This window comes from Eumetopias jubatus, unplaced genomic scaffold (assembly GCF_037043125.1).
Source record: "Eumetopias jubatus isolate StellerSeaLion01/CBP00866 unplaced genomic scaffold, mEumJub1_p1.0 scaffold_7, whole genome shotgun sequence".
Classification (NCBI taxonomy): domain Eukaryota; kingdom Metazoa; phylum Chordata; class Mammalia; order Carnivora; family Otariidae; genus Eumetopias; species Eumetopias jubatus.
Genome location: NW_028274813.1, coordinates 74,093,840 through 74,112,315, shown reverse-complemented (window position 1 = coordinate 74,112,315; position 18,476 = coordinate 74,093,840). Strand labels below are relative to the sequence as shown.

The 18,476-nt window shown below is 47.2% G+C and overlaps 1 protein-coding gene across 2 annotated transcripts; it reads right to left on the bottom strand.

The window, feature by feature from the left end:
* Positions 1-11,234: 11,234 nt before the first annotated feature.
* On the bottom strand, positions 11,235-17,944 carry KLHL33 (kelch like family member 33). Of its 2 annotated transcripts, none has more exons than XM_028119396.2 (4): positions 17,144-17,944; positions 12,178-13,102; positions 11,903-12,070; positions 11,235-11,797 (listed from the first exon to the last, which is right to left on the bottom strand). In XM_028119396.2, the coding sequence occupies exons 1-4, from the start codon at positions 17,889-17,891 to the stop codon at positions 11,245-11,247; spliced, it is 2,394 nt and encodes a 797-aa protein (XP_027975197.2). In that variant the 5' UTR covers positions 17,892-17,944; the 3' UTR covers positions 11,235-11,244. The 2 variants fall into 2 exon arrangements, with proteins under 2 accessions (XP_027975197.2, XP_027975198.1); XM_028119397.2 differs by lacking the exon at positions 17,144-17,944 and adding an exon at positions 16,344-16,581.
* Positions 17,945-18,476: the final 532 nt, after the last annotated feature.

The following is an 18,476-nucleotide window of genomic DNA, read 5'->3' as shown; positions in this document are numbered from 1 at the left end:
GGCCGCGATCAGAACCCGTAGAGGACGCTGCAGCCTCTCCGGGACCTGAGTTTAGTCCCCGCCCCACTCCAGTCCCTCCTCCCCACCCCCCACCCCTGCCTCCTTTCTCCTGTTGCATCTTCAAACTCCGTTTCTTGGGAAGGACTTTGGCATGTTCTCTACCTATCTGGGATCCTTTTCTCTTGGTGTCAAAGATAGTTGGACTTTTAACTCCTCCTAAAGTTACTTGGTGAAAGTGGAAATAAAAGGTGAGAGAAAGTCTAATGGTCTGTAACCAGGTGAAAGGCAGTGGCCTGTAAGCAGGTGTAGATATGGAATAATGAAGGCAGAGGGAACTGAGAGTGTGCCAATGTCCACCTGGGAGAGAGCCGTGGATTACAAGGAATCTATATGGAGCCATCCTGAAAGGCTAAGCAGAATTTTTCCCAGAAGGTAGGACCAGGCTCTGAAAAGAGACAAGTGACCTTTAGGATGGTATTGCTACTACCATTTCATAAAGAGCAGAGCCAAACAGATAGTTGCAGGAGAAATATGCTTACCTTGGGTAAGACAGATTATCTGTCTTCTGGAAAATATCCCCTTCCTTAGGGAGATACCCTTCATTCTCAGGTAAACACCTGAGCTTCAGCTCTGACTTGGGGGCATCCTATCTTCTCAAATTATTGAGCTAGATTCCAGTTTCTTTCCTTAGATGCTTCCCTCGCTACCTGCCTTATCAGTCCCAACACGCCTTTCTTATAACAAATATTTTTACGCCACCTTTATAATGATGAACTACAATGTATAAAAAATGTATTTTACCTACACACACAATTTAAAAATTTATAAAATATCTAAAGAGATATAAAAGAATAGAAGGAAGATGATTTATTATAAAACACTATGTGGGGGCGCCTGGGTGGCTCAGAAGGTTAAGCATCTGCCTTTGGCTCAGGTTATGATCTCTCAGTGCCCAGGGCTCCGGCTCCCAGCTCAGCGGGGAGCCTGCATCTCCCTCTCCCTCTGCCTCTCCCCCTGCTTGTGTTCTGTCTCTCTCTCTCTCTCAAATGAATAAAAAAATTTTTTTAAATAAATAAAATACTATGTGTTTATATATGTAAATATTTGGGCACAACATTCAAGAAGACAATGTAGTACTCAGATACATGCAGCTCTATATAGAACTACCTTGACTGTAACAACTACAAATGCAACATGATATGGGGACGTTACGATGGTGATTCAAATACCATGAAGAGAGGTGCTGATGTGGCATGATTTTCCAAAATGACAATTTCTGGCAAATTTTAGAAAAAACAAGGTGTGATCATCCCATGATATTTGTAGTAGTGGCATTCCTGGAAAGCTCAGGATATATTAAACCATATATAAGATGCCTTATGATTATATTTAAAATAAAATCAGATCCCTAATTACAATGAGTTTTCAACTACATGAGTGACTGGCAAATCATTCAAAGTTGTCAGTGATGGAGGCATGTCCCTTATTATGTGGGAGGGCCCTGCACATTTGCTGAATGTCTAGCAATCTTGGCTAGACATTAATCCTGCCCATTAAATGTCTACAGATAACTCTAATAATTATGAGAGAAAAAAAGCCTCCACAAATTTTTGAATCCACTCCCTAGGTGCATTTCTGCTCATTGGAGGTCCATCTATAGGGGAAAGAGAAGAGTTTGGTGAAGGAACACCAGATCTAGGAAACCCATTAGGCGCCTGGGTGGCTCAGTCGGTTAAGCCTCCGACTCTTAACTTCACTCAGGTCATGATCTCAGGGTCATGAGATGGAGCCCTGGGTCGGGCTCTGTACTGGGCATTGAGCCTGCTTAACATTCTCTCTCTGCCCGTCCCCGCCCTCCTTAATGCCCAAGCACTCTCTCTCTCTCTCTCTCTCTCTAAAAAAAAAAAAAAAGACAAAACAAAACAAAACAAAAAACAGGAAACAGGAAAGAAGAGGTCCTGCAAGAAGACTGCAATGGTGACATACTGAGAAGGAAATAAGAGAGGAAAAGAGTGGATTACACATAAGACTTCCTTCTGAAGGCCTAAATCTTCAAGGCTTCCTCCCCTTGGAATAAGGGAGATACCTTAGATAATTGTCCTACCTCAAGGCCTCCTCCTCTGTAGCTCTCTGTGGGAACTATCTGCCTTACCAGTGAAAGAACAGGATATGCAAGCCCTTCCAACTTAATCCAATGAGCATTGAAGCCTCAGATCAGAGAACACTAATGATGCACGAAGAATAGCAACAGGGACCCCCACTTCCTGATTTACTAGGAATGTCTAGAGTTTACTTTCTGGTTAGCTGTAGCAACAAAGAAATTCAAGGCCGGCAAAGCCTAAACACTGGAACCACTGGAGATAATTTAAAAATTCCATAACCCGGGGGCGCCTGGGTGGCTCAGTTGGTTAAGCCTCCAACTCTTGGTTTTGGCTCAGGTCATGATCTCAGGGTTATGAGATCCAACCCAGTGGCAGGCTCTGCTCTCAGCAGGGAGTCTGCTTGAGATTCTCTCTCTCCCTCCCTCTACCCTTCCCCCACACACACTCACACAGTCTTTTCTTCTCTCTCTCTCTCTCTCAAATAAATAAATAAATAAAATCTTTTTTAAAAATTCCATAAACCAGGCCACAACCCAGACCAATTAAATCACAGTCTCCAGAGTAGGACCCGGACCCCAGTAATTTTTGAAGCTCCCTAGATCGATACTAATGTGCAAACAAGTTTGGGAACCTCTGCGCCAGGGTCTTGCTAATGAAACTATGGGCTGTAGACCACCATCATCAGCGTCACCTTGTTAGAAACACAGACTCTCAGCCTCCCCCCCAACCTATGAATCACAAACTATAATTTAACAAGATTCCCAGATTATTCCCAATCACATTAAACATTGAGAAGCACTAATCTTGACAAGTGGAATGGGCCCTGGAGTCTCCATACCCAAATCCTGGGGCCAAGGTCTTGCAACTAGTGTTTTAACAGGCTCTCCAGGTGATTTTGATATACACTGAAGTTTAATAACCCCTGGTTAAAACTGGGGTTGCTGCTCACCACCCTCCCCACCCCTTGAAAATTTCTCATTCAGTAGATCTAGGATAGGACCGAAAAATTTGCATTTCTAACAAGTATTGCTCAGGTAATGTTGATTCTGATCTCTGATCCTGGGACCACATTTTGAAAACCACTGGTCTAGAGTGATTCCCCAGATGGAGAGAGAGTAACTTCCTACCCTACTGCAGTTTAATAAGGAAAGCCCCTGCCACACCTGAATTTCATATACATATTTTATATTTATTGGGCCCAATTTGAGTCTGTCCCAGTTAGAGAGCCACTGACCAATCCCTAAGAGATATTTCAGCTGGATTTTGAGATAGCCAGATAAACTATCTCTGCCTTGTAACAGAAAATCTCTCGACTGGCAAAAAGTTTACAAAGTCCAAATTTAGTTTTTCTCTCCAGTGGACAGTTGTAAATGCACATTGCCAATATTTGTTCCTTTGAGTCCTGCTTTTCTAAATTAGCCACTCTCTTGAGTTGAAGCAACCTTTCTTCAGATTGTAGTGTCCAGGCTGATTCCTTTCTGCCATCCTCTCAACCCTTTGAAGCCCCTTTATTAAGGGCCCTACCACCTATGAAAATTGTTCATCTCTTCTCATCTGTTTTATTGCACACTTCTTGTCCTCCCCCATTTTGATTCGACAAACACCTGTTCACTATAATATTATATGTCAACTACACTTCAATTAAAATATTGTTTAATCTGTTAAGCATCTACCAAGTTCAAATGATAGCCTGTAAAATGTATAAAACATGCATTCTCCTCAAGGTTTCACGATCTCAAGAAGGAGACAGACACATGCAGAAGTCACAAAAATAATAGGCGGATTATGAGACATGCTATATTCCACTAGGGAACAAACTACAGGGTTATGTGGGGAAGGGAGTTTGAGTAACTTCCGGAGGGATAGGACTTTGAACTGGGAAGGCCGGGCCTCCTCTGATAAGAAGCTGAGAGGAGTGAAAGCCTGGGGAATATAAAGGCCACCGGTTTCAATGGATTTGTTCTCTTTTGTGAATAATAACCTTTAGATTTACAGCTTGTGTTTCTGTTCAGTCTAACTACTGCCAACTTCGAAACATCATACAAGTTGTGATACATGGACAAGCACTTATTCGGTAACACCTGACATCCCTAAGCAGCCCTTCTGGAACATCTGAAAGCCACATCAGCAGGTGGCAAGAACTTTAGGGCATTCTTCCTTCTGACTCCTCTAACTCAAAACAACCCTGCATTTGGTCTCTGGCCTGTTAACATTAACACCTCTCTTCACCTTCCTTCAAGGGATGATTCCCATTGTAAGCCCTCCCTCTCTGCCTAGTCTTCCTTACCAGGTATGGCAGATTAAAGTAGACACAATTTTTTTGCTTCTCCTGCCACTGAGAAATGGTCTGATTTTTCACTTCTTGAATCTGGGATGACCTGGTGACTTGCTTGACCAATATATGTTGCAGAAGTGTCATTCTGGGACTTCTGAGTCTAGGTCAAAGGCACTTCACACCTTCCATCCAGGACTCTTGGAATACTCCCTCTGGAGGCTGCCGAGTAAGTTCAACTGCCCTTAGACTACCACACGGAAGAGGTCACATACAGGTGCTTCAGTTAACAATCTCAGCTGAGCTTAGTTTTCCAACCACCCCCACCAGGGCACCAAACATGTGAACCCAGCTGTCTTGGGCACTCCAGGCCAGCTCACTGATCAGCTGAATACAACCAAGTAACTTCCATCAATGAACATAGAACAGAAAACTCATCTAGCTAAACCCTCCCTAAAGTTAAGTGAAACCAATGATACATAAAATCATGAGAAATATAGTAAAATAGTTGTTGTTTTAAGTCACTAAGTTTTGGGTAGTTTGTTGTGCATAATTGGATAATTAGAACACCAGACCTGCAACATTTAAGGCTAGTTTACATCGTATTACATTGTAGTAGTCAATCCACCGTCCTTAAACCTTTTAAATCACTTCGTAACACATTGGTTTGTGCAATAGTTCCTTGTAGTAGAATTGCTCATCCTGGGAGGTAGGTTAGCTAAAGTAAATGCCAATCCATGTGGCAAGCATCTCTGCCTGGATAAGGAGCTTCATATCTATGGAACTGGCTACAATCCCTCATCATTCATTCAACAAATATTTATTCATTGACATCAAATTAATCAGCATCCAAACCAACCTCTCGGATGTAGGCAGTCAAGTCATGTTTCCCTAATAGCTGTACAGCCCCAGAGTTGTAGTCAACAAATCCAAGGAGACACTCTGGTGATCTATCAGATTCAGCACTCCTTCCCACCCTTGTGCCCTAGTATCTGTCTAGTCACTGTGGTCAGGGAAGTGGACCTGTTTCCCAGCCTACAGAGGGGTACTGGGAAGAGGTCTTGACAGAAGACAGTGAACAGACTTAATATATTGTTCCACCTTCTTCCACCTTTTGCATAAAAATATAATATCGACTTTCATGACGTCTTGGGATATTTGTTAAAGAGTATTAGCACTAAATAATCCCTGCTGTCTAAAACTCACTTAATAGGTAACTTCAACACCTGCTCTGTGCATATTAGCAAACATGTGTTTGAACAGACTACACAAGTGGTTAGAGGCCATTTTGGGTAGCCACATTCTAGATATGCAGCCCTAACAAAAACTTACCCAAATTCACTACAGAAGTTACTATGGCCAGGTACTCTAGCACTTGGCATTGCATCCCATAACACTGCTCCTTGTGAGGGCCTGAGAAGAGGAGTCCGTGCTGTGGATCAGTTATCCTGGAGGCTCTAAACAGGGCTGGACAATCTTGCCTATAGCTTGCTAGCCACATTTTAGCAGTTGGAGAAAAACAGCTGTTATTACTTTCCTAACTACTCATTAATTTCTCACTTGACAGTCCAAAGTACTCAAATGACTTGTCCAGGTTGAAATAGTCAGTCAGAGAAAGAGCTAGGACTAGAACACAAGTCTCTTGATTCCCAGTCCAGACCTTGGCCACAGTAATCTGCTCCCTTTGACATGTCTTTCGCATTATTGCCTACAAAAGGCCACTGTTAAAATGAACCGTTGCCCTGGAGGCTTTTTTCTTTTTCTTTTTTAGATTTTATTTATTTATTTGAGAGAGAGAGAGAACATGAGCAAGGGGAGGGGCAGAGGGAAAGGGAGAAGCAGACTCCCCGCTGAGCAGAGAGCCTGATGTGGGCCTTGATCCCGTGCCCCTAAGATCACGACCTGAGCCGAAGGCAGACACTTAACTGACTGAGCCACCCAGGTGCCCCTGGAGGCCCTTTTCATGAACACATTAAAAGATTATGTCAGTAGTCCATAAGTCTTGGAAGATGGGACCTGCCTGAGGCGTACAGACTCATGTCAAAGAAGTAATCATATTAAAAACATGATCAGGACACCTGATCTCACATAGGACTTGAGTGCTGCTTCTGGGTGGGTGGGGCATTTCAAAGTAAACTTTGGATGTAAAAAATAGTGGACTTAGGGGAATCTTTTAATGGCTTGTAGGAATAATGAAATCAAACATGGGAATTAGGATAGTCCCAGGAAGAGTGGAATACTTGGCCACTATGTTAGAGTAATCTAAGATGGGGGTGGAGATGGTATAGTATAGTAACTAAATGTGCACTCTGGAGTCCAACAGATCTGTGTCTAAATTCTGCTCTGCTATTGATGAGCTGTGTGACCAAGGCTGCAGAAGAAAATAAGGTAAATAATCTCATAAACCCTGAACTGAGTAAGAGACTGGTCTCTGAGTCTGCAGTAAGTCCAGATGATAAGATAAAGGGGCCAGTCAAGGTCCTTTATTTTGAAAAGTTTCACCTGATATATTGTACTCATAACAATCCCTGGCTCAACACATCCTAGCAAATTAAACAAACTACTGGGAGGAAGAGCCCCTTGCTCTGGCTGAGCTTCTTTGAAATTCACAACTAGTATGTGTTACAGCAGTTGTATATCAGACTCCTCAGGACTATGTCTCTAAGCCTCTCTGTTAATTGCTCCCATTTGTAGATTCCAATGATGAGTTTCATGAATAAAGTGCACCACTCCCTGGAGGTGGATCTACACTGGAGAGGTAGCATAACAAAGAAAGCAGGCTCAGGGGCGCCTAAGGCTCAGTCAGTTAAGCGTCTGCCTTGGGCTCAGGTCATGATCCCGGGGTCCTGGGATGGAGACCCATGTCATCAGAGAGTCTGCTTCTCTTTCTCCCTCTGCCCCTCCCCACCCTACTCATTCTTTCTCTCTCTCTCTTTCAAATAAATAAAATCTTAAAAAAAAAAAGAAAAGAAAGAAAGACAGTGGGCTTGAAATCCTTCTACTTGAGTTTGAATATACACTCAACATTTACAAACTATGTAAACTTAGGTAAATAAATTCACTCCTCTAAGCTTCAGTTTTTTTAATCTGTAAAAAGGGGATAATAATAGCATCCACTTTTTATGGGTTGTATTGACATTTAAATGAGATAATGTATGTAAAGCATTTAACACACTGCCTGGTACATAGCAAGCACTATAAAACAAGTAGTTTTTACTTTGTTACGAGAGAGTTGGCTTTCATCAGTGACAGTTTGCTTGAAAAGTATGCATTGGGGTTCACATTTCTTATCCGATGATTACTCAAGCTGGTATATAGCTAGGAGACCCTAACCCTCTAAATGCCTTGGCCCTAGCTAGAGTCCAGATGAACCCACACCCCTATCTTAGGAGCAATTTTAGGCCAGAGTAGCTGGGGATATACCTCGTAACCCTCTGTGTGGCACTCATGGTCTCAGGGGACTGTACAGCACATTGACTATCTTGTTTGACATCATCTAGTTCACTGATCAAAAAGGATGTGGCCTTGGAACTTGGTTTACAGGCTACCAGGGCATACTGTTCCAGATTTGCCTAGAGGTCCTTAAGACTATCTCAAGCTCTGGAGCTCACGACTCTACTAGCACTATGATGTTTATGGTACAGGTATGATCCCTAGTTTATGAACTAAGATACTGCCATTCAAAGTGATTAAGGGACTTACAATTACCAAAGGAGCAATTGATCTGGGGCTTGAACCCAAGTGACTGATTCTAATTCAGTACACTTTCAAGCTGCACTTTTCTTTTAATTATTCTAATCAGAAATACAGGTGATTACATCTTAAATTATCAGCTATAACAATAATATCATGAACATCCTATTTCTTAGAGAAAAAAAGACTATAATCTCACTGCTAGTGACATACACATATATCCCTGCATATATATGTGTGTGTGTGTATGTAATTTTGTCCTGTATTACCACGAACTGTGATAAATTCATACTCTTCCACATAAAGCCCCTTGATCCCAGAGGGTAGCCAGGATTTGGAATATAGTCTATGGCCCTGAAAGAGTAGTTAAGACTTTCCTGCCTATAGGCCTAAACTGTGATGCTTGTCCAAGCCAGCCTCTTGGTCCTCATGTAAAGATATGTCACCTGGAAACTGCTCTCATAAAAAGTTTTCCTCTTCATTATCCAGACTGTGCCACATACTCCTTCCTGATCTGAGGGTCATGAGTTCAAACCCTGCATTGGGCTCTACTCTGGGTGTGACGCCTACATTTAAAAACAAACAAACAAACAAACAAAAACCCTAAATAATGAAAGCTAGAGACTTCTGTAACTAACTACTCTTATCTGCATATTTTTGGACCTTTGGCTGTCAGCTCCACCTGGGATGGAGCCATGCCCTTTTGGACAATATAGCTTTCTGCCACCCCTTTGGGTTTAAAAAAAAAATTAAGTTTATTTATGTATTTATTCATTTAAGTAATCTCTATACCCAACATGGGGCTTGAACTTACAACCCCGAGATCAAGAGTCACATGTTCCTCTGACTGAGCCAGCCAGGCACCCCCTCTGCCACCTCTTTGGATTGGAGAAATAAGAGAAGGCCCAGGAGAATGCATTCTCTGGAGCCAGGGGAGGAGAAATATTTAGGGTAAGAGCCAATTTTAAGCCAGTCAATCCTGCAGAAAGATGAAGAAGAATGAGGATGGCCTCAGATTATTCGGTGAGAAGCAAGCAGGTCATGGTGACAATGAGGGAGGGTGGTTTCAATAGTGTGATGGAGATAGGAGCCAAATTACAGGAGACTTTTACATGCCTTTTATAATAAAGAAACTCATACAAGAATCATTCGATAATGATGAAACCTTTATTTAAGCCCGTCTTTGCCTACAAATCGCAAAGAACATGTTCACAGAAGTTCATCCTAGAGACTCAACCCTCACAGTTCCTCAGGACCTTCGAATTCCTTCTTCTCTGGTTTCTTCAATCTTTCTTCCCTTTGCTCATATATATCCCACTTCTCCCTCCTCATGTTCATCTACGCTCCAAAACAGAGAGATACGGGGGGAAAAAGAACCTAATAACGAAATCTCAAAAATATAAACAAAAGTATGTCACGCGCCTCCCGGCCAGGACGAAGAAAGGTACAAGAGAGGCTCCTTTATCTCACCCTTAGGAGCACGAGAATCTTAATAAACAATGGTAATAGAAAACTGACCTATACAAAGAACTGGCCCTTCTTTGCCCTGAGCTGCTCAGAAATGGAAATACCAGACAGGAAAGACTTAGGGGAATTGTGAATGGAGGGAATATACAATTAAGTGAAAGCTACTGTCTTCAGAAAAGCTCCAGAGAAGAGGGTGGGCTGGCAACAGCAGCAGAAGCCTCCGAAGGACCCTCTGGAATACTGACTTCTCCTTTGCTAGAGAGACACAGGGCACTACATGTCCCACTTGCCTCTTTTCTCTGACTGGAATGCCTTCCTCCTTCTCTGACTGGTGAGTTTCCAAGGGGTTTTCAAAATCCAACTCAAACTACACCCATTTGATGATGACTTCCTTAGCAGCAGCCCTCCCTGGGCCGAGTTCACTCCTCCCTTGTCTGCGCTGTCATACCTCTAAGAGCGAGGGGTAAGAAGGATGAGATAAGTGGCCATACTCCTAAGTCCACTGACAAGTCCACCTGCTGGTCAGGAGCTCTCTGATCTCTGTGTCCTCAGGGCCTCATTTAGTGCCTGGAACATAGTAGGTGAGAGGTCACTGTGTGGGAGAAGGGAGAAGTGAAAAGAAAAAAGGGGGAAAAAGGAAGGAAGAACAGGGTGGAGGAAGGGGGAGAGGAAGCATCTGATTTAACTTTGCCTGGCCAAGAAAAGGGAAATGGATCTTAAAAACCCTAGAGGAAAGGGAAAGAAAAGAGGGAAAACCCTTTTCTGAGTCCTCTCTGCCTCTCACTTTTTCTCTCTGCGGCCTCCTCTGACAACTCCTCTCACAACTGAGGTCGGACCTCACACAGCAACTGTCCTGTTGTCAATCCTGACCCCTGAACCCACCCCCAAGGAAGGAAAGAAGGCAGCCAGGCTTCCGGCTTCTTCCACCCCACCCCTCAAACCTCATCCCACCCCCTTCCCACTACAGACGCCTCACTCCTTCACCTGGCCCTCCGCCTCTTCCCCACACGCAGCACTCCCACCTCTTCACCGGGGCGACTCAAGCCCCTGTGCAGCGCCGGGTGGGGACAAGGGCTTCTGCCAAGAGGCTCTCAGGGGCAGCCTGCAGCGCGTGGGCTGAGGAAACGCCGGACCGAGCCTGCAAGTTACCTGAGAAAGAATATTGCCAAGAGGGCTTAGGTGTCCCAGGGATTAGAGAGTAGAAAGGAGCAAGTCCTGAAAAAGGGAAGAGCGTGACAATTACAGTCCTTTCCCCCACACTTCTCAAACTCTTTCAAGGGTGGCCTTTCCACATTTTTCATCTTGATCCATGAGTCAGAATCATCATTTTTCTGACTGTCCTCTCATGGCCCCTACACATTGACTACTGGACCTTCTTAACTATCTTCCCAGCCAGATGCACCTGCCCCACCAACAACGGTGTCAGGGTCCCTAAACCTTGTAGAGTGGCTCCTGGGCCTCCTCGCCATATCCAGGCATTCAGCTGCTTCCCCCTCTCCAACAGCCTTTTCCAGGAATTCTGGAGCTACCTTTTGCTCAATGAAGATCATATATACAAAAGCAGTTTGTGAGTTATAAAACACTGTGCTGGAATAAAATGCTATCGTGAATAAAGCCTTCTCTTTCTCCCCCCATCATCTCTGTCCTTCTCTCATGATGTTTCTGATCCCTTCCTCCACCCCCCCACCCCCATCCACTGCTGCTCCCCACTCACCCAGCAGGTTTGGTTTGGTGCCGTGTGGGAACCAAAGCTATGTGCTGCACAGTGGGCAGCGTCAGGATGCAGGCAGGCATCTCAGCCCGAGGCCTGGGCAGAGTTCCCAGGCAGAGCCATCGGCCCAGGCCAGGACAGTAAGCATGGATGAGGTGGGAGAGGGCATAAGTACGGTGGCTGTAGCCCCCCAGCACCAGTAGCTCCCCCTGCAGTGCAGCACCTGCAGCCCCCACATGGGGGGAGGGCAAAGGTGCCAGATGAGTCCAGCTATCAGTCCTCGGTTCATAGGCCTCAAAGCTCAGTAGGTCCCCCGTCTCGCCTAGCCCACCTGCTACATACAACCGGCCACCCAGAGCAGCCATGACATGGCCAGCCCGAGGTACCCCCATAGGGCTCAGAAGTGTCCCTGGCTTCTCAAGCTTGGGGTCATAGTGCAGCAGTGAGGCCAGGTATTGGCCAGTGCCGCTGCAGCCTCCGCTCACGTACAATCGGCCCTCCAAAACAGCAGCTGCATGGGCAAAGCGTGGTGCCGGAAGGGCAGGTGCAGGCCTAAGGGAGAACAGGGCACGTGATCAGGCAAAAATCCTCTTCGACTTCTCTTCCAAGTCCCCTAGTCCTTCCCCGATGTCTAGAAACAGCCCCTTCCCTGCTCACCTCCAGACATTGAGCTCGGGGTTATAGGCCTCCACAGAGTTGAGAGCAACATCACCATTTCGGCCACCCAGGGCATAAAGTAGTCCATCCAGGGCCACCAGGGGAAAAAAGCTCCGAGCCTGGCACAAAGGCGCCATCTCCTCCCAGTCCTCTTGACCGGGGTCCCACCTGGACACAGCAGAACAAAAGAAGAGAAGAGTGACCCTGGGACTCTGTGGGTGGCCGGGCCAACGGTTTCCCTCAGCTGCCCACCTGCTCTTCTGTGGGGCCCATACCTGAGAGTCGAAGCCAGGGTGTTGGAGCGGCCGTAGAAATCCTGTCCCCCACACACGTAGAGTTGGCTTCCTGCCGGGCTCGCAGCCCCATGCCGGAAGCGCCCTGGGGCAGGCAGAGCAGGGAGCCGTCCCCACTCCACGGTTCGAACGAGTCCCGTGCCGCAGCAGAAGGCCCGGGCCCACCACACTCCTCGGGAGGGCTGTCTTCTGGCCATGTCTGATCGGAGCCCATCCCCGCCAATCACTACCAGTGCCTGGTCAGGCTCCCTCCGCCTCTCTTGACCCGGAACAGCAGCTTCTACCAGGAGCTGATGCAGCAAGTCTGGGGGCAGGGGTGGAGGAAGCCCAGCGGCCCGTACCCTCCGCAGCTCCCTGGTGGACATGCGGCCAAAGCGAACACACCGAAGCAGGGCCTTGGCCTCTGACTCCTGGGTCTCAGGGTTGGCAGCTAACCAACGCCACGCGGCCATGAAGGCCTCGAACTCCTCTTGTACGTGTAGTTCATCGCTCTCCAGGAGCTCAGCCAGGCAGGCAGACGGTAAAGAAGGGAAAGTGGGGCACAAAGCCACGGCAGGCAGGTGGGTGAGGAGGTAGTGACGGGCTTTGCTCCAGAGCCTCTCTAACCCAGGGGCTTCAGCTATGGGGAACAGGGCCAGGCAACGTGCGGGGCTGAGGCCCCGCGCCAAGGCTCTCTGGCACAGAGCAAGGCAAGAAGAGCTCTGGTACTGCACCGCAGCCTGGGCAGCTCTCAGTAGTCCTGGCCACCCTGCCCGCACAGCACCCGCGTAGGCAAAAGAGACGAGGAGTCTCAGGTCCTGGGCAGAGATGGTGTGCAGAGACACCTCTGTGCCCTGGGATTCCCTCATCCCACTCAGGAGCATGGCGCCAAAGAACTCGCTGCCACAGGCCAGGGCTGCTCGGTGCACTGCAAGAAGGAGAAGCAGATGGGAATCCAGAGTGTTGCAAACTGCCAGGCACAATCCCAGCTTCACACCCCCAACTTGGGCCCACCACCCAAGGCCCCAGGCCAAACTGTGGTGTGCAACAGAATACCACGGGGTGCTTGTTAAAATGCAGGATTCAGGGACCCACCCCCAGAGATTCTGACTCAGTAGGTGTGGATGGAGACCCCAGAAATTTGTATCTTAACATTTTCAAGCACCCTGCATGAATCTCATGTTAGTGGCCTGAAGACACCGTGATAAACACTGCTTCAGTTTTTTTGATCCAGGTCAACTGGAAAAAGAGCCTTGATCAATCAAGTTGAGTAGATGCTCTAGACAGCATTTGTTAAAAGGGGGCACAAAAAAATAAACTGCAAAGACCAATGTGCAACTTATATACGTCTCTGTCGTGCACAAAATAAAGTTCTTTCCTTTGCCATTGTAAGAGCCACTGGCTTCAGCCATTCTGTTAGTCCAGTTTTACTTGGAAAATGGTACCACACTCAGGAATGGCTGTGACCTAACCTCCTCTAAGCGCAATCTCCTGCTTAAGATTTCCCGTGTGCAGCTTTTCTCTGCACCCTGCCCCCATCTCAGTACAATTCATGGAGTCGTGAATTTTAAACTGGAAGCCTTCAAAATCATCCTCTTCAATCACTCCTTTTAAGAGAAGGAAACTGAGTCCTAGAGAAAGGAAGTGATTTATTTTCTATTCCATGGCTGTCTGAGCTGATCTTCACCACCCACTGGCACTGATGTCAGGCTGCAAGGGGCATACTTGCGTTATCAGTGCCCTTCCTGTCTGCATGGCCCTCATGACACTGAAACTATCCGGTTAACAAATGCTACTAACTCTCTAAACTAATATGCTTCCCAATGCAACTCAATTTGAGATATTTGGCATCCAGAATGGAGTATTCTGACCAAAATATTTAACCTAAATCTAATTGAACCTTTAGCTCTCAATTCAAATTTATAGGAAATTGAGAGGCTAAAGAAACAAGTTAAAACCATGACAGAAAACACATACACATCTAGAAAATGGAGCATTCTAAGATAACTAATCTTGTTCCTTCAATTAAGTCAAATCATAAAAAGGGAGAGAGAGGACCATACAAGAGTAAAGGAAGCATAAGAGACATATATCTGAGCACAGCATAGTCCTTGAGTGGGTCCTGGGTTGAATGAACCAGCGCTAAATAGACATTTTTTTGGACAAGTGGAAAAATTTCAACGTGGACTAGGTAATACTAAGGAATTACTGTTCATTTTGTTAGACATGAGGAAGGTATTATGGTAATGTCCTCTTTTAAAGAGACACAGACCCAAGTATTTGTCAGCAAAATGCCACAGATTTAAACTTCAGTGATAACTAAAATAAAGAGACGAAACAAATATCATAAAAATGTTAACTGTTAACTCTGGGAGATGGGTGTTTGAGTGTTCATAATATTTTCTTAATTTGCTGCGTGTTTGAAGTGCTTCGTAACCAAAAAGGGGGGAATGCTGCTGGAAGTCCTCTCAGGCAGCTAACAGGGCCGAACTCCTGGGGAAGCTTATGAACCCCCAGCTGCTCTGACCAACTGTGGCACATTGGTCTCTCTCAAAGGACAGGTGATTGTCTTTTTTTTTTTTTTTTAAGATTTTATTTATTTATTTGGCAGAGAGATAGAGAGAGAGAACAAGTAGGCAGAGAGGCAGGCAGAGGGAGAGGGAGAAGCAGGCTCCCCGTCGAGCAGGGAGCCCGATGTGGGGCTCGATCCCAGGACCCCGGGACCATGACCCGAGCCGAAGGCGGCCGCTTAACCGACTGAGCCACCCAAGCGCCCCCAGGTGATTGTCTTTTTAAGCAGTCGGTAGCGCCTCGGTGCTTCCCAAGAAGTGATTATCAGTGACAGCTTTCAAGTACATATTGCCTGAGAAAATCTGCATTCATCAAAGCAGGTAAGTCATTTCAGTTGCCATATAATCAACCAACCTACAGCTCAGGGCCACCGGGAAAGGGTCACAGCCACTTGTATTCTCCCTCCTACTCATCAGTATTCCCTTAGAATTTTACCCGGCAGGTTTCCACCATTAAGTTGGAATGTTTCTTAGGGAAATGAAAGCAGGGATATGAGTATGTTTAAATTCCAAACCCTAGAGAGAATTTTATAACTATGAAATTGTAAATCCCCCTTCCATCTGCTACTATCAGAAATGATAACAAGCACTTTAGAGACCTGCTATGGATTGAATGTTTATGTCTCCCCTCCCCTCAAATCATATGTGGAAGCCATATAGTCCCCAGTGTGGTGATATTTGTAGGTGGGGTCTTTGGCAGGTAATTAGGTATGGGAGTGGAACCCTCGTGAATGGGATTACTGCCTTTATAAGAAGAGGCATGAGCAAGATAACTCTCCCTCCACCGAGTGGGCATACAGCGAGAAGGTGGCCCTCTGCAAACCAGGAAGAGAGCCCTAACCAGAACCTGACCATAGGGGCACCCTGATCTTGGACTTCCAGGCTCCAGAACTGTAAGAAATAAATTTCTGTTGTGAAACCACCCAGTCTATGTTTTGTTAAAGCAGTCCAAGCTGGGCCGCCTGGGTGGCTCAGATGGTTGAGCGTCTGCCTTCAGCTCAGGTCGTGATCCCAGGGTCCTGGGATCGAGCCCCGCATCGGGCTCCTGGCTTGGCGGGGAGCCTGCTTCTCCCTCTCCCTCTGCCTCTCTCCCTGCTCATGCTTTCTCTTCTCTCTCTCTCTATCTCTGTGTCTCAAATGAATAAATAAAATCCTTTAAAAAAAAAAAAAAGCAGTCCAAGCTAAGACAAGATGCTTTTTCCTCTGGGAGTCCAAGAAGCACTTTGGGTTTCAGTCATTCTAATGAGCAGTAGTTATGTGACTTTGGACGTCTTGAAGTCTGTTCTCTTTATCAGTATACAAGCTGAAGTAGACAATCTCTGAATCAGTATCTTTTAATTTTAAATTTGTATGTGCCTGCATTCCAACTCCCATTTGTCAGATCCTTTGTGTCTTTGGTTTGGTTGCTTAGGAGGGAATGCATGGCCTAGTGAAAGCAGACTGGGCTAGTGAATAATGGCTTATATCCTGGTTCTCACCAGTTAACATCTCTGAGTTTACCGCTCTTACCCTGCATCTAGGAATAATGGTACCCACCTCACTAGTTTGCAGTGAGAATGAAAAGAGATGAGGTGTGTAAAAATTCCTGGACCCCAGTACCTCATTAAGTTAGTAGAATCTGAGTAGCACTCAACTTATTCAACCCTCCTTAGCTTTCCTGGTGATGAGCACAGTTAACTTCAAAGTGCCATGTCCTGGTGGTCTTAAGATTGTGGCAAAACAGGGGCGCCTGGGTGGCTCAGTCGTTAAGCGTCTGCCTTCGGCTCAGGTCATGATCCCAGGGTCCTGGGATTGAGCCCCACATCGGGCTCCTTGCTCGGCGGGAAGCCTGCTTCTCCCTCTGCCACTCTCCCTGCTGTGTTCCTTCTCTCACTGTGGCTCTGTCAAATAAATAAATAAAATCTTAAAAAAAAAAAAAAAGATTGTGGCAAAACAAAAGCAGACCTTGTTCGTTAGCTGTAGGACTCGTATCTACCATGGTGTCAAGCATCCTTAGGTGAGAGGACACATGGTGAGTTTTTCCACCATATTCCTCTGGCTTTCCTGTATCCTAAATAGAAAATGCCAAGAAGGGCCTTTGGTTAATCCCTGTTTGAGTCAATCACTTTCTGCTTGTTCTCCTGGCTTAGACTATACTCCTAACATCAGCCAGCTGGCTGGAAATTTCTTGTTCCTGGCCCCAGGGAAAGCCACGGGGTCATCTTAAATCTGTCAGTGCTCCCAGGAAAACAACTCAGCTGCGCATGCCTCTCAGTGGGTCAGGAAAGGCACCAAAGGCCACCCCCACGGAAATTCTGACTGCGGCAGGGATCAAAACCGCTGTGGTAGGGATCAAACCACCTGCAGCTTGCACACACATATTTGCACCTGCAGTAAGGTAATGCCCCACAGGTCCTCACCTCGCAGCCGGCAGCCGCCTGCCTCCAGCTCCAGGTCACACCCGATGCCTTCTTTGTATAGGAGCTCGATGCTACGCAGGTTCTCCCTCAGCTCCTCTCCCTGGCTGGGCTGCTTTTCATCTTCCCTGGCGCTTCCAGCCCCCTTGCGTCTCCCCTGGGCTGCGGCCTTCACCCGGGGTGCTCCCAGAGCCTCGGCCACGACCAGCACATCTCCCCACGGGGCAGGGCCCAGCAACCCCTCATATGCAAAGGTCAGCACGGCCTCCCAGGCCCCGGCGGCCACATTGAGGCTGAGGGGCTGTCGTGGACTTCTGCCGCCCAGCAGCCTGTCTCGGAAAAGGCTGCTAATTGCAGCCAAGATTACCCGATGCACCCCGTATACTCGTCCCCCAACTGACACCTCTTCGTCCAGCAACAACCTCTGCTCCCGAAGCCGCTGTGCTTCAGCGAAAAACTGGCTCGGATGTTCCTCGCTGTGCAGTCCCTCCGGCTCTGCCGCGTCTTCTTCGTCTTCATTCTCTTCCTCCTCTAGGGACAAGGCTGGCGACGGAAGGTTCCCTGGGGCCATAGGCCTGGGGACAGGCTCTTCCAGAGGAAAAGGGGGCAAACTGGGATCCTCGTCCGGGGAAGGAGGCCAGGAGGGGATTCTCCGGTCGGATAAAGGGAGGCCAAGGCGGTCCTTCTGGGCAGGAAGAGAGACGCTCCCCGGGTCAGAGGGACGATGTGCAGAGCCCGAGACGCTCATCATCCAGTTGGCTGTTTTGCCGCAGGTGAACAGAGGGAAGAGAGGAGGGGTTCAGTGCTGGACCCAGAGAGGCCGGAGGAACCCCTGCCTCCAGCCCAGTGACATGACAGCCCCTCTCCCTACTTCAAACCCCACTCCCCACCCCCATCCCAAGGCTCGAGCCGCTAGGCTATACTGCCCAACTCTGGGATTCACGAAGCGCGGTGAAGCATACAAGAAGCCTGTGTACGGACTCAGTACCCCGAGAGTATCCCACCCGGCTTGCCCCCATCCCATTCCGATAGTCACCCTCCGGAAACACCAGCGTTCCTCCTCTCACTTGAACCTTCTCAGCTTCGGACCCGGACCGTGTGGCAGAGGGAACTTGCTCCTTAACCGCATCAGTGGCCCCACCTGACTAATTATAGCCGGTGCTGGCGGGCTTGAGGACTGGGCTCCGGGTGCCCAAACTCTGACACTCAATCCCTGGGCCTCGTCCCGAGATGACCTCCTCCCTTCCACCTGTAGGTCACGTCCTTGTGCTGAGCGAGGCAAATTCAGAAGCCAAGGAGGATGTGACTGGGGGAGTGAGCGGGTCTGGCGGGGGAG

Excerpts from the sequence above, each read along its gene's own strand:
- KLHL33 (XM_028119396.2), bottom strand. The coding sequence starts at position 17,891 with ATGATGAGCGTCTCGGGCTCTGCACATCGTCCCTCTGACCCGGGGAGC. Across the intron at positions 12,071-12,177 it reads ACCCTGGCTTCGACTCTCAG|GTGGGACCCCGGTCAAGAGG; the intron begins GTATGGGCCCCA and ends TGCTGTGTCCAG. Across the intron at positions 11,798-11,902 it reads CCCGAGCTCAATGTCTGGAG|GCCTGCACCTGCCCTTCCGG; the intron begins GTGAGCAGGGAA and ends GTTCTCCCTTAG.